Here is a 14,804-nt window from a genome sequence, read left to right as displayed (position 1 = left end):
ACCAACCAGCACTTTCGTCCTTCAGGGAGCCCAGAAGCCACTACCGTGAGATGTCACAAACCAAGAATATCTATTGAGTCCTTTTCTGGGCAAGGCCCAGAAGCAAGGCTTCAGACAACTAACGACAGTAACAAGGCATCTCCGTCTGCCTTGACGGTCGTGGGATATTCCTCTGGGTCTGGAATCTACCTCCTCACTTCCAGGTGAGGGCCAGGAAAGATCTAAGAGGATCTCAATTCTGCCGCTCGTGGGCAGACAAATGAGGTAAGCCCGTTTTGGGGACTCTTTCACAAGTCTGAAGTCACGCGACCTGGATTCTCACAACAAGGAAGGGATCATCTTCAACACACTGCCTTCCTGCCATCAGGGAGACAAATATTCCTTTGGGGATTCACAGCATCCTCACCGATATAGAGGATCCAGGACAGAAGCTGCTGGAGACAGGAGGGCCAGGAACGCTGTCCACTGGCTCGGCACAGAGAAGGCGGGCTCTCCCCTGTAGCTCAGGTGGCCGGGACTAGGAGCAACCGTGGTTCTGGGAACTTGACCCTCACGGCACCCATGAAGGTGGGCTGGAACCTGGTGGGTCTGTCCCCGTGCAGTGAGGCTAAGAGCACACAGACCAGAGAACTAGCTATCTCACTGTAAAGCCATCCCCTGACCACCTCCTCCCTCCCTCCCTCCCTCCCCTGCACCCGCCTTCTTCCACACAAGGCCTAAGGATGGGACCCTGCTGCACGAGAGGGGTTCTTGGAAACAGAGAAGCTCCTGGAGTCTTCCGGCAGGGAAAGCTGGATGGGTAGGTGTGGAGGAATGAGTCACCTATGTTCACACAGGACTTATTTTTGAGTTGCTGGAGGTACGTGGGGGAGAGCAGAGATGCCTGAAGGAGACGTATGCTCAAGGGGTGTGTTTTCTCCCCAACCCCCCCACCCCATTTTAATGTTTATTTATTTTTGAGAAAGAACGAACACGAGCAGGGGAGGGGCAGAGAGAGAAGGAGACCGAGAATCTGAAACAGGCTCTACGCTGCCAGCACAGAGCCCGACGTGGGGCTTGAACCCATAAACCATGAGATCGTGACCTGAGCCGAAGTCAGATGCTCGACTGGCTGAACCACCAGGCACCCCCAACGCCCCAACCCCGATTCTGCAGCTAGAAAGGAGACACTGAAAGGTTGAGAAGGTGCTCTCTGCATTTGATGGGCGCTCAATCAATACGTGCTTCATCAAATCTTTAGGATTTGAAATGAACATATAGAATGACCCCAAAAGGAACACTTGAATGTGGCATTTCTTCTCTCCCTGCTTTTGAACTTGTCCTTATAGGAGGACTCGGGTCGAGTCCAGGCCTTGTGGTCACGAAGCTCAAGCATGGCTTTCTTAAATACCCACGCGACATGTGGGACTGTCGGTAAGGATTGTGACGGAGAGGACAGGCGTTCACAGTTGTGACATAAAATCCACCCCAGTGATATCCTATCCATCCCGTCCCCCAACTCCCTTCCTCAGTTGCCTGGTTACCGAAGCTTTAGCCACAAACAGGAGCCGCATGTAAACACACATGAAAAGGAAGTGTGGCCTTTCTGGGGCAGGGATGGTTTCTGTGTTTATGCAGAGGCCAGCAGCTCTCTTGCTGGGGTGCCTCGGGCCCCAGGGACCAGCCGACCCAGAACCCTCGCTCCGGGCCACACTTAGGTATCTCTCCCACACTGTTTATTCATCCTGAAGTTCAGCTCAAGATTTTACCACATATTCTGACTGTATCTTCGTGCAGAGGGGTTTTAAAAGAAAGACATCTTGGGGGCGCCCGGGTGGCTCAGTCGGTTGAGCACCCGACTTCGGCTCAGGTCATGATCTCCCAGTTCATGGACTTGAGCCCCGCGTTGGGCTCTGTGCTGACAGCTCAGAGCCTGGAGTCTGCTTCGGATTCTGTGTCTCCTTTTCTCTGCCCCTCCCCTTCTCATGCTCGGTCTCTCTCTCAAAAAGAAATATACATTAAAAATAAAAAAAAAAAAAAAAAAAGAAAGGCATCTTGAATTCAGAATTCAATGCTGGAAGTCGACAGGGAAGCACATGGCTCTGAGAGTGTATCTGCTGTGTCACAGGAGAGCACCTGTGCTCAGGTGAGCAATGCCCCACAATAAGGTAGGAGATCGGTGCTAGTGACTTCCCCAATCCCCGGGGCTGAGGTCATACACGTTTTATCAATTTCTGTCACACTATGCCTGGGACCAGCTACTCCAAGTGACCCAATCTACATGGAGGAAGACTGTGCACCTTCCATGGAAAGTGCTAGTTGGGGTCCCCAGGCACAGATATCCAGGCTTGGACGGGGAGAGGGGTTTGTTCTATGATGCCACGTGTCCAGTGAACTCCAGTACTATGGCCCAGGTTAACCATTTTTGCACGGGAAGGGGACGCTCGTGGGGGTAAATAACTTGTTCAAGGCTCAGAGCCTGAGCCACGTGGTCTGGATGCCACACCTTGTAGGCTGACTGAGGAAGAGCCAGGACCCGGGGGCTCACATGCTGCTTGCTCCTCACTCTTGTCCATGTGTCTTTGGAAGGTGGAGGCTCGGGAACTGGTTTCCGTCTTGAAAGACCAAGTTGCGGAACATCAACGATAGGATATCAAGCGTAAAAGGCTCAAACACGTGCGAAACCAAGAGTTACGGGCTGAATTGATCCCGCCCCAAATTCCTAAGTTAGTCCTAAGCCCTGGTCCACCCCAGAAAGTGACCTTATCTGGAAACACGGTCGCTGCAGATGTTATGCTAAGATGGGTTTTTATTGGACTACAGGGAGGCCCTAATCCAGGACGGCTGTTTCCAAAAGGAGAGAATCTCGGAAGGAAGATTTATAGAAAGGAGAAATCTGACCAATTTGGACAGGGGTGGAGGCACACAGGGAGAGGCCGTGTGACGACAAAGACAAAGACGGCCAGCAAACCACCGGAAGCTGGGAGACAGGCATGGAACAGACTCCGTCGACGGCTTCAGAAGGAACCAAGGCTGCCCACACCCTGATTTTGGACTTTGGTTCCCCAGAAACGTGAGACAACGTATTTCTGTTCAAGCCTCCCCGGTCCGTGGTACTTTGTTACAGCAGCCGGGGCAAACTAATACATCTGTACGCCCACTGCTTAGGAAGCCATCGCAGACACAGCAAGTGCAAAAACCAGGAGGGGCAGTTACCACTGAAGAGAGAGAGGGGACGACAGAGGAGAGTCGAACACAGGCGCCAACTCGTGTACCGGAAGGGGTAGGCTGTCCTCCACGAACGTCGTCGTGTACGTCTCGAGTGAAATATTTTAAAGTTCAGAAGACAATATTCATTTTAGAAATTCATTAAAAACCTAGTAACGTGAATTTAAGAAGAATTCAGACTCTTGAGAATTCAAAAAAGCACCCACAAGCAACCCACGACACTGTGGTGAGGCTCCGCTGTGTGGGGCATCTGCGACATCGAGTAATGGGGGGATCCAGGCTCTGAGGCATCGCAGGGCTCCTCAGAGGACTGTGGCTGGCCTGTGACAAAGCCAGGCCAGGCCCGGGCCTCGGGTGCTTGTCAGCCCCTCCCCCACTCCCGGAGGATAGCAGACGCTACTCACAAGGCCCACTGTGTCCGCAGGGAACACGTATCTGCCCTGGTCTTTGCTTACTGCCGAGGAATATCTTGGTCATAATCAGAAGTGCTGGGAGAAACCGGAACTACTCCTACGTTCTGGGAAACTGACAACGGTCCATTTGGGGGAGGGTTCAGGGGCTCAACAGATCACTGGGTCCAAGTCTGAGAGGTTCATAGACAGACACATTGTGACGACAGACTAGTCCACAAACGCCCTCACCGAGCAGGCTTCGAAGCCCAGAGCCGCTGCTCCCTCCGCTACCCCACTCTCGACGTCCATCCCAGCTGCTCTTGACCTTAACTCCAATCTGATCTCATCCGGACAGAAATATCAAGGGAAGAAAAGAACGCGCTCCCCATCCCATCCCGGGAACGGGGCGGCCCCGGAGCCTTCTCTTTTTCAACTCTCTTAATAAGAACGTCGTTTGTTTGCTCTTCTTTTCCTACGGCCTGGTTTTCCGGCCCAACGGTTGGTGGACCTGCATGTGGCATGTTGAAGAGGACTCCCCTGCTGACAGACACCCAAGCCTCTTACCTGACTCCTGGAGGTAGCGATACACCAGGAAGTTCACCTCGTCGCTGGTTATGCTCATCTTAGCCTCACCTCGCGGAGACGAGGTCTTTACGATGCGGGAGCCGCCCTCTGTTAGACGACAGGAGAAAGTGGAGAGAGAGTGTTGAAACACTGCCTGTATTTGTGTCACTGCATCTCGCTGAGACAACTAAAGAAATAACACCCGTGACGTTATAACCATGAAGGTAATTATAACTTTGTAATAACATGTATCAATATAAACGCATCCAGGATGAATGTTTCAAAAAATCAAAAAAACGAAAAAAGTGTTGGTGTATTTTACAAGGCTGGGAGGGTCACGCACAAACCACAGTGATGAGGACAAATTCAGGGGCAACAGATAATGGAAACAAAATCTGACTTTTTTTTTTTTAATTTTTTTTTTAACATTTATTTATTTTTGAGACAGAGAGCATGAACAGGGGAGGGGCAGAGAGGGGGAGACACAGAATCCAAAGCAGGCTCCAGGCTCTGAGCTGTCAGCACAGAGCCCGACTCGGGGCTCAAACTCATGGACCGTGAGATCATGACCTGAGCCAAAGTCGGACGCTTAACCGACCAAGCCACCCAGGTGCCCCCCGACTTATTTTTTTAATGCTTATTTTGAGAGAGTGAGAGAGACAGGAAGAGAGAGAGCGCGTGCACACAGGAAGGGGCAGAGACTGAGAGCGAGCGAGTGAGCGAGAAGCCCAAGCAGATTCCCTGCTGTCAGCACAGAGCCCAACCTGGGGCTCAGTCTCACAATGGACTGTGAGATCATGACCTGAGCTGAAACCAAGAGTCAGACCCACTGAGCCCCCCAGGTGCCCCACAAAGCCCAACTTTTTATTCACTAAAGATCACGTGTGTGCTGCGTACATGACAACGTACTTGGTAATGAGCATGACCGCGTTCCTGAGGTGCTTTCTGATGGACGTGGTCAGATAGAACACTACTCGCTTTTCCAGAGACACAGAAGATGCCTGAGCAGACTAGAAGTCATGTCAACACCCCTACAGCAGGTAGCCACATTGACTGGATCATACCTGTTGCTCCAGAAAAATGATTAATCAAAATACCCTTCACTTGCCGAGTTTAAGCAATAAGCTGATAGTTGCTCTGCGTATGGGCCTGTCCGTAGCCCGGAGAAGAAACCAATCGTGAATGAGGAGTAAAGTGTGCACGTCCACTTGACGTCATTTCTATGAAGAAGCCACGTCTCGGGACGCTGGTGCACGGACAAAGAGGAACTCCAACTTTTGTATGTTGTCACAGAGCTCCCTGCATTGGTCTGGCAGAGACCTCCGGATAGCTGGAAGGCAGGTGGAAACTTGGGGGCGGGATGGAGGGACGGGCAAGCTCCAAACGCAGATGCAGCCCAGCCACCAGGTTGTCCACAGCCCTGTGAGACCCTGAACAAAGGACCCAGCAAAGGCGTGCCTAGACTCGGGATAAGCAATGTGTTGTTTCTGGCTGTTGCACCCGTGGTAACAGGCAGCAACAGATAAGCAACATGACTGCCTCTTGGGTTATTCCAATTCTCACTGTAGTTACCAGAATTTTGCCACTCAAAAGATGCTTATGTTGGGGCGCCTGGGTGGCTTAGTCAGTTGAGCGTCCAACTTCGGCTCAGCTTGTGATCTCGTGGTTCATGAGTTCGAGTCCGGCGTCAGGCTCTGTGCTGATAGCTCAGAGCCCAGAGCCTGCTTCGGATTCTGGATCTCCTCTCTCTGCCCACCCCCACCTTGCACTCTGTCTCTGTCTCTCAAAAATGAATAAAAAAGTTAATTTTTAAAAATGCTTATGTTTAGTTAATTTGGTGATATTCTGTGCTTTTGTATATACTGAAGAGAAACTCTGACAGCCGAAATACAGATCTGTCCTGAGATTTGTTTGAATTCTGGGAAATTTACTCATAAGACAGCATTAGGAAAATATGAGAGGCTAAATAAAAAACTATGAGATCGGAGCATAACCAAATGAAACAAAAACATTACCGAGGGGAGACAATGTAACCAATAACAAAATCGTGCGCCACACAAGGCTAACACTGAACGGACTTTTGCTGATGCTGAGCTGACGTTGATCGGGGCAGTAATGAGTCAGTTACAATGATGAATTCACTATGTGCTCAAAGGTGGGGCCACTGGCAGGTGATTAGGTCATGAGGGTGGGGCGCTCACGAATGGGATTAGTGCCCTTATATGTTAGAGACCCCCAGAGAGCTCTCATCCTTCTGCCAAGTGAGGACACAATGAGCAGATGTCATGGAGGAAACAGGAAGTGGGTCCTCACCCGATCCCAAATCTGCCAGTGCCTGGATCTCAGACTTCTAGCTCCCAGAGCTGCGAGAAATAAATGTGACGTTTAAGCTGCCCCATCTGTTGTATGTTGCCACAGCAGCGTGAAATGACTCAGACACCACCCCGAGTCACGTCGTTGTTTATTCTGTCACATTGGGTGCTTAGAGATAAGTAAAATCTGGGGCGCCTGGGTGGCTCGGTTAGTTGAGCGCCCAAGCCTCAATTTTGGCTCAGGTCACCATCCCACAGGCGTTGAGGTCTTAAGCCCTGTATCGGGGATCCACACCCAGCGTGGAGGCTGCTTAACATTCTTTCTCTCTCTCTCTTGCTCTCTTTCTCTCTCTCTCTCTCCCCCCCCCCCCCCAAAAAAAAGAAAGAAGCAAAATCTAATCATCAGGCTCTCAATGTCAGCATTTTAGATATGTGGAGCCAGAGGATTCTGTTATGGGGCTGTGCTGTGCACCGGAGGGTGCTGAGTGTCCTCTCTGGCCTCCACCCACTAGATGCCAGCACCAGCTCCCACCCGCCATGGTTCTGACGATCAAAAACATCTCCAGACTTTGCCAAATGGTCCGAACTGCAAAAGTGCTGCCGGTTGAGGACACTTCTGGAGAAGAAAAACCAGCACGTTGTGTTTGCAATGAAAACGAAAACGCACGGACAGAGTCGTACGCCGTGTGCCGCTAGCTGTCGCTTACGGACGCGGCCAAGCCCCCACGAGAGATCACTGAAAACGCAGCCTAAGAGCTGGGCTTTTTCTAACAGGCTGCGTCCAATCTTCCCACAAGATCACCGGTATTTTCATTAGAAAGTGAAACGCAGAGGGGCGCCTGGGTGGCTCAGTCGGTTAACCGGCCGACTTCAGCTCAGGTCATGATCTCACGGTCAGTGAGTTCGAGCCCCGCGTCAGGCTGACAGCTCAGACCCTGGAGCCTGTTTCAGATTCTGTGTCTCCCTCTCTCTGACCCTCCCCCGTTCATGCTCTGTCTCTCTCTGTCTCAAAAAAAAAGTGAAACGCGGAGTTCTTCAGCAGTCAGATCTCTTTTGGTTTCTACGGAGAAAGCGTTTCGAGACGATGCACTTGCAAGAAGCTGCTTCTCATTCCCCAGCCCCAAGTGTCTGATAAACACACACGTGTCTGCACATGTGACCGCACAGGACCGTGGAGCAGGGGACACGACATCCATAAGACACCAGGGACCGGGGGCAATTTTTGTCAGTCCGCTCCTCTTTCTCTTTACGTACCATCGTCAGCTTTCCTATCATGGACCAATTTTTCTCTCTAAGTTTATAAGTTAGGATAAGGCTTTCCCAATAGATGTTAACTTTTTACAGGCTTTCTGACTTGTAAGCAGCAGAGAAAAGAAAACAGAAACCAGCCGTGGCCTGCAAGAGAACCAGGTGAAATGTCACTTGGTCAACGAGACCTGTCCTATGTCCCCCCAACTGTTCTACCTGAGCTATATAGTTTAATTAAAAAAAACAAAAAACAAAAAACAACCCCCAAAACCCTAGTAATTGGGGGCGGCCGGGTGGCTCAGTTAGTTAAGCATCCAACTCTTGATTTCGGCTCAGGTTATGGTCTCATGGTTGCGGGACTGAGCCTTATGTCGGGGTCTGCGCTGAATGTGGGGCCTGCTCGATTCTCTCTCCCTCGGCCCCTCTCCCGTTCTCTCTCTAAAAAAAGCAAAACAAAAGAAAAACGAATCCCAGCAACTGGATCAATTACCCTACACACAACTGAACACCTAACTAGCTTTCAAATGATCGTTTCTTCGGGGCGCCTGGGTGGCGCCATCAGTTGGGCAGCCGACTCCTGGTTTGGGCTCAGGTCACGATCGCACGGTTTGTGAGTTCGAGCCCTGTGGTGGGCTCTGTGCTGATGGTGTGGAGCCTGCTTGGGATTCCCTCTGTCCCTCCCTTGCTCACACAGGCCCTCTTTCTAATCTCTCTCTCTCTCTCTCTCTCTCTCTCTCTCTATATATATATATATATATATATATATATATATATATACATATATACACACACACACACATAAATGTGTAAAAATTAAATTACTGTTCCTTTAAATTTTTTTAATGTTTATTTTTGAGAAAGAGAGACACAGTGCAAATGTGGGAGGGGCAGAGAGAGAGAGAGAGAGAGAGAGAGACAGAATCTGAAGCAGGCTCTGAGCTGTCGGCACAGAGCCTGATGCAGGGCTCAAACTCGGGAACAGCAAGATCATGACCTAGGCCGAAGTCAGACACTTAACCAACTGAGCCACCCAGGTGCCCCTATTAAATGTTTCTTTTAAAACCTAATAAAAAAAAAAAAAAAAAAAGAATTTACAGTAACCAGTAAAATGTACATATATATTCTTAGACTATTCAATACAAACATGAGAACACTCTCCGAACTGACCATAAACCTAGCAGCAATATTCGGTCCACTTCAACTCGTCAACGGGTCTGATTACACTGAAATCAAGAGAAACCCAACAATTAACTGGGTGCTTGGTTGCCACCCCTCCAAGCAATGAATGTGAAGGCAGTGGGGGTAGTTTTGAAGGGTTCACTTCACTTTTTTTGACTCCACGGGGCAAATGGCTGAGATTCATTGGCCAAAAGGTACTGTTTTAGACCAACCTCACCAACTTCCACTCCTAAGGGTGGGAAAGAACTTACCTATCCTCTGTTCTCCAAGACAAGACCTAAATCTCACAGATGGATGTTAGAATAAAATGATGGATCTCCCCCCGCTCCCCAAGTTCTGCTGTATAATTTCATATAAAAAAGTGCTCAGGTACTAGAGTATTCAAGTTCACCGGCTCTGAACACAGGGATGCATTCCCAACACAACGTTTCTTCCTTTTTTTCTACTTTTTAAAAATGTTTATTTATTTTTGAGAGAGAAAGAGAGACACAGTGTGAGTGGGGGAGGAGCAGAGAGAGAGGGAGACACAGAATCCGAAGCAGGCTCCAGGCCCCGAGCTGTCAGCACAGAGCCTAACGCGGGGCTCGAACCCGCGAACCGCGAGAACATGACCTGAGCCGAAGTCGGACGCTCAACCAACTGGGTCGCCCAGTTGCCCCCGCCAACACAACACCTCTGATTTCAGTGTCAGCAAGGACATTCTGCCTCTCCTGTCACCCGCCTTCCCAGGTGCCATTTTCTGAGGCCATCCATAAGTGAAGACGGAAGGAAGGAGCCCTTGTCCTGTTCTTTACGAAACCCAGTCATAAGCAGTGGCTTAGGCAGTGGGAGTTTCAATGGTAGTGATACCATTTCTCAAGTCCCCCATTCCTGCCTTCGCTTAAACGTGAAATGGCTCTTGCGGACGGAAAAGATGGGTAAGGCAAGGCTGTGAACTCCTTAACATGAGCTGCTCTACATTTCCACAATTTCTACTCCAGGACAGGACGGCCTGAGTTCTCTGTATCAGACGACAGAGGTACAATCTACATGAATGGTTCAGCTCTATTTCTCGCTCTTCTGGTTTTAATGTGGTAAAATATACATCACATACAATTTACTATCATAACCTTCCGATGTACAATTCGCTGTCACTGACTACATTCATGCTGTTGCGCAACCATCCCCATCATCATCTCCAGAACTTTCTCATCTTCCCACACCGGAACTCTGTCCCCACTGAACACTCACTCCACATTTCCCCCTCCCCCTGGTCCCTGGCACCCACTCTTCTGTCCACTGTTTGTCTTTGTGAGCTGGACTCCTCCAGCTTTTTAACGTATATGCTTCAAGGTCACGAAAGTGGAACCGTCTGAAACCACCAGTTTGATTTTAAGGGGAAGAGAAAGCACACCGGGGCCACAGGTCATTTCTCGTGGGTCCTCGTGACCCCATCGCGTCCGCTTTCCAGAAGGACAGATACACGTGGATGCTCATGCCCCTCAGAGGAGGCTGTGGGCTCCACACTCACCGGGCCAATTCAGCGTGGCCCACGTGTGCCAGTTTTCAAGGCCTTTCCCGCCACTCGTCCTTCTGCCGAAATAACAATCCCACGATGAACGAACCCCCCGACTTCACCTCGCCCTGGCTCCCTCCATCAAACACTCAGATATCTGAAGCGAGAACAGAGGTAAAGGCACATTTCACACGGGGGTGGGGTGGGGCTGAACGGTCTCCAGAGGCCTTGTGACATAGCGAATCACATCTCAGCCCTAACGCTTGCTGTGCACTTGATTCAACTGTCAGCACTGTGTCTTGTTTCCTACGTGCTCCTCCTGGGAAAGAAAGGTCTGCGAAGAGGCCAGGAAGCCTTCACACTGCAAAGCAGCAGCTCACGTCACACAAGCATGACTGGATCCTATACCGGAACTTACCGAAATCCCGCTGCAAATAACAACGCGCACAAATGGTCTGCCCGGCATTTTCTGTGTGTAAGGAGATGGTGTAAGAGGGGGTGATAGAACCAAGTTCTGGGTGTCTACCATATTCAAGGTATGGTGTTTAGAAATACTAGGGATTAAACAACTGCACATACAACCTGTCTTCAAGCTATTTAGTAAGACATCTACGCAAACAACGAAGGGCTCCAATAGTTAAGCCCCCGAAAGTATTATGGACAGCCTCCAACTTCTGAGAAGGGAAGGTCTGGCAGAGGGGAAACACAATTCCTGTTGATGAAGATGAGGTCGGGGGAGAAACATGGGAATAGGAAGAGAAAAGCTGCACAGGAGCCGTGTGTGTGTGTGTGTGTGTGTGTGTGTGTGAGAGTGTGTGTATGTGTGTGCACGCATGCACGTGTGCCTGAGGGGGCTGCCTACAAGAAGGATTTTGACCTTTTATGATATACCAAATGCTCCTCCAGACCCAGCGCAGGAAGACCGCCATCTGATAAGCTGGTGTCTGTGAAACGCCATCTATGTCTATTATGTTGGGTAGAAGCCGGCCTATGTCCTCTCTCCACTCTGGAAGAACACTTTTAGCGGGCGCATGAGGTCTGTGCTGGCTGCAATAAAGTCAGGGTCAAAGCATGGGATTCATGCAGGATTCAGGGGGCCTGTTGGCTAAGGGCCAGAAACTCCAATTTGTAATCATAATGCTATTGCTTTCTAGCTCCAGGTTGGCGGCCAGGTGACAGGACTCTGTTTCTCATCTCCAAACTGAGGACAGCAATAGCCCCTATGCCTGGAAGAGGCTGCGAGGGTTAAACGCTTTTCTGTAAATTCTCAGAGCAGGGCCTCCTGCACAGTAGAGATCCAGGATGTGGCAGCTCGTCCTCCCATCCAGCTGACTGTGCGCATCCCCAAAGAGCGACCAAAACGGGCCTTCTGGAGGGATCGGCAGGACACCCCACCCTCACTAAATGGACTCAGAGCAGCTCTCCTGGGAACAGTTAATCGGTGATCTCCAAACCCGCAAGTGGAACTTCTAAAACCCGTCGAAGAAAGCACGATGCACAGAGGCCTCACGGTGTGTATTCCTTTCCTAACATAGATGCGTTGGAGATACAAGACGACTGTTTTCCTTCCTTCCTTCCTTCCTTTTCTTTCTTTCTTTCTTTCTTTCTCTTTCTTTCTTTTCTTTCTCTTCTTCCTTCCTTCCTTCCTTCCTTCCTTTCTTCCTTCCTTCCTTCCTCTCTTTTTCTCTCTCTCTCTTTCTTTCTCTCTCTCTTTCTTTCTTAATATTTTTCATGTTTTTATTTTTGAGAAAGAGTGTAAGCAGGGGAGGGGCAGAGAGAGGAGGAGACACAGAACCAGAAGCAGCCTCCAGGCTCTGAGCTGTCAGCACAGAGCCCGACGCGGGGCTTGAACTCACACACAGTGAGATCACGACCTGAGCTGAAGTCGGATGCTTAACCGACTGAACCACCCAAGCGCCCCAACACAAGGCAACTTTCAACACCTCACCGGTTCGGGAACAGCATCTGTTTCCAGCCCCAGTTCTGAGAACTCCCATGGATGCTCTCCAACCGCTCCAGTTCTAGAATACAAGAAAGCTTTGGGGGCCCTGGGACAGCTCCTTGGCCTCAACCACATGGAAAAACAAAGCAAAAAATAACCCCCCAAACAGAGGGGTTCTTAATTAGGGCAGTTGTGTTTACTTTCTTGCCTGACCCAGTTGTGACATGAGGCCCCTTAACTGGCTGATCTGAGCTGTTCAGTGCACGGGGAAGGCCCCAGCACTCCCTGGTTGAGCTGCTCCCAGACCAGAGCGGTGGAGGCAGGGGCAGTGGAGACCTGAGCTGTAGAGACGGGAGCGGTGGAGGCGGGGTGGTGGAGACCCAAGAGTGTGGCCCATGGCATGTCTGTGGTGCCTGCGAAGGGAAGCATGCCAGCCCATGCAGCGATTTGGGCAGAAGAGCCTTCGAGAAACCGAAGGCGAGTTTCTTCATCTTGCGATTTGATTGCAAGGTGGCAGAAACTCCTATTCACCACGGCTCCCTTCCCAAATTAGTTCAAAGTTCAGCCGCAAGAGAAATATCGTTCAAGGGTTTCGTTTTATTTAGCAGGGAGAGGGCTGCCCCAAACATCAAGTTGGAACTGCCACTTGATTACCTTAAAGATATGACCACAAGGGACCTATGTGGGAGCTGGCCTTGTCCCCAGATAGAGAGCAAAACACACAGGCATTAAAGCAGGAAATTAGGTCCTAATCTGATACCATTACAGGGGAAAGTTTCTCTGTTAACAGTCTGCCCCATTATGAAATAGTCTCTTAAAATCTTTTAAAGCAGCCCTTTTTCTCCAGGGATGGAAGAAAAGTTTGTCTCATTTCTCGTTCCCTATTAGCCTGCTGGCATGGATGCTGGAAGAATCCATTGGGTTCAAGTAATCTGGAAAAGACTCAGGTCTCTGGGACCTGTCTCTCTGCAGCCCTAGGACCAAGAGCCAGAGCCACCAGAAAATCTGTTGGCAATGACCTCATCATCCAAAAGGCACTTTCTCTCTTTCTTCGTGGACATTCTGGCTTCAACGCAGTGGGTCTTAACTTGCTGATTGCTTCCCCCAGGACGTCTTCCTCCCTTCAAACGGGAACTGGGTTTACTTTTATTTTACAATCAGTGGTCAGTTTAAGAGGAAATTTTTTTTTAGTTAAAATTTTTTTTTCATGTTTGTTTATTTTTCAGGGAGGGAGACAGAGCACGAGCAGGAGAGGGGCAGAGAGAGGGAAACGCACAATCGGAACCAGGCTCCAGGCTCCGAGCTGTCAGCACCGAGCCTGACATGGGGCTCGAACTTACGGACCATGAAGTCATGACCTGAGCCAAAATCGGATGCTTCACGGACAGACCCACCACCCACGTGCCCCAAATTGTTAATACACGTATTAACATTTACATACAATCCTTTTCTAAAACCTGCTTGGGGACCAGCTTATTTTGGAGATCAAACAGACTGGTCTTATCACTTTGCATTAATTCTTTCTCCCATGTGACTGTAATTAAGCCAACGTGTAGCTGTTGAAATACTTCGCTGTTCAATGACAAGAGGGTTCAATGAATTACGGCATTTACGGTTCGACCCCAATTATAGGCAAATATACACATGGAAAATGTTGGGGGGGGGGGAATACATGAAAACATGAACAGTGGTTTCATCTTGACCGCTTTCTTTCTAGACTCACCATCGTTTACCAGTGAGTATATGTATATATTATTTCACAGTAATAAAAGATACCTAAAGAAAAGATTTTCCACTCATCTCACAGTTCTTTACTTATTTGCACTCAGATGGCCCAAACCTATACATCAAATCAAACAACTATTATTTTATTACCAGAGTTACGACCAACAATATACTACCATTTAAATACGGGAATAAACCAGGGGAATGAGGTGAAGTCCCGAAAAGAACATACTTCATGACTGGGGGAAACATCTATGATACAGAGTTAGATACAAAAAAAGCAGGTTTCAAATGCACACGATGATAAATTTTGTTTTGTATACACACGTGTGCACGCACGCGCCCACACACACAAATGGAAGAGAACCCTCCAAAAGAGTCTCACATCTAGTCCTGGGGGTGGAATTTTGCTAGATTTATCTCTCTATGTGCGCTTTTTTGTATTTTCCAAATTTTCTCCTATGCACATGAACTGTTTTCACATTCATTAAAATGTAATTAAAACCTGGCACAGAGTCTCCAGAAATAATCTGCATGAGAAAGACTCCCGCGCTTCTAAGAAGGAAATGAGGCTTCAGGGTGGGGAGGACAGAGAGGAGGGGCTCTCTTCGTAGAAACATAATGCTGCTCTTCAGGGAATAAAAAACATCCCCGGGTGAGGCATTCAGAAAGGGCCCTTTCTGTGCTTAGCCGCCCTTCTGGGTTAATTAATGGCTTGCCGGGGCCTTCAAGTGCACGTC

The 14,804-nt window shown here is 49.4% G+C and overlaps 1 protein-coding gene across 4 annotated transcripts in view; it reads right to left on the bottom strand.

Annotated features, from left to right (window-relative positions):
- The window catches only part of TBL1X (transducin beta like 1 X-linked), a 230,683-nt gene that overhangs the window by 46,479 nt on the left and 169,400 nt on the right, over nucleotides 1–14,804 (bottom strand). For all 4 annotated transcript variants that reach the window (XM_049644557.1, XM_049644556.1, XM_049644555.1 and 1 more), the window contains one exon: nucleotides 4,164–4,271. In XM_049644557.1, coding sequence (XP_049500514.1) covers nucleotides 4,164–4,221 — 58 coding nt within the window. In that variant the 5' untranslated portion in view covers nucleotides 4,222–4,271. The remainder of the gene's footprint in view (nucleotides 1–4,163; nucleotides 4,272–14,804) is intronic.

This window comes from Panthera uncia, chromosome X (assembly GCF_023721935.1).
Source record: "Panthera uncia isolate 11264 chromosome X, Puncia_PCG_1.0, whole genome shotgun sequence".
Taxonomy (NCBI): domain Eukaryota; kingdom Metazoa; phylum Chordata; class Mammalia; order Carnivora; family Felidae; genus Panthera; species Panthera uncia.
This window is presented reverse-complemented; position numbering and strand designations above follow the sequence as displayed.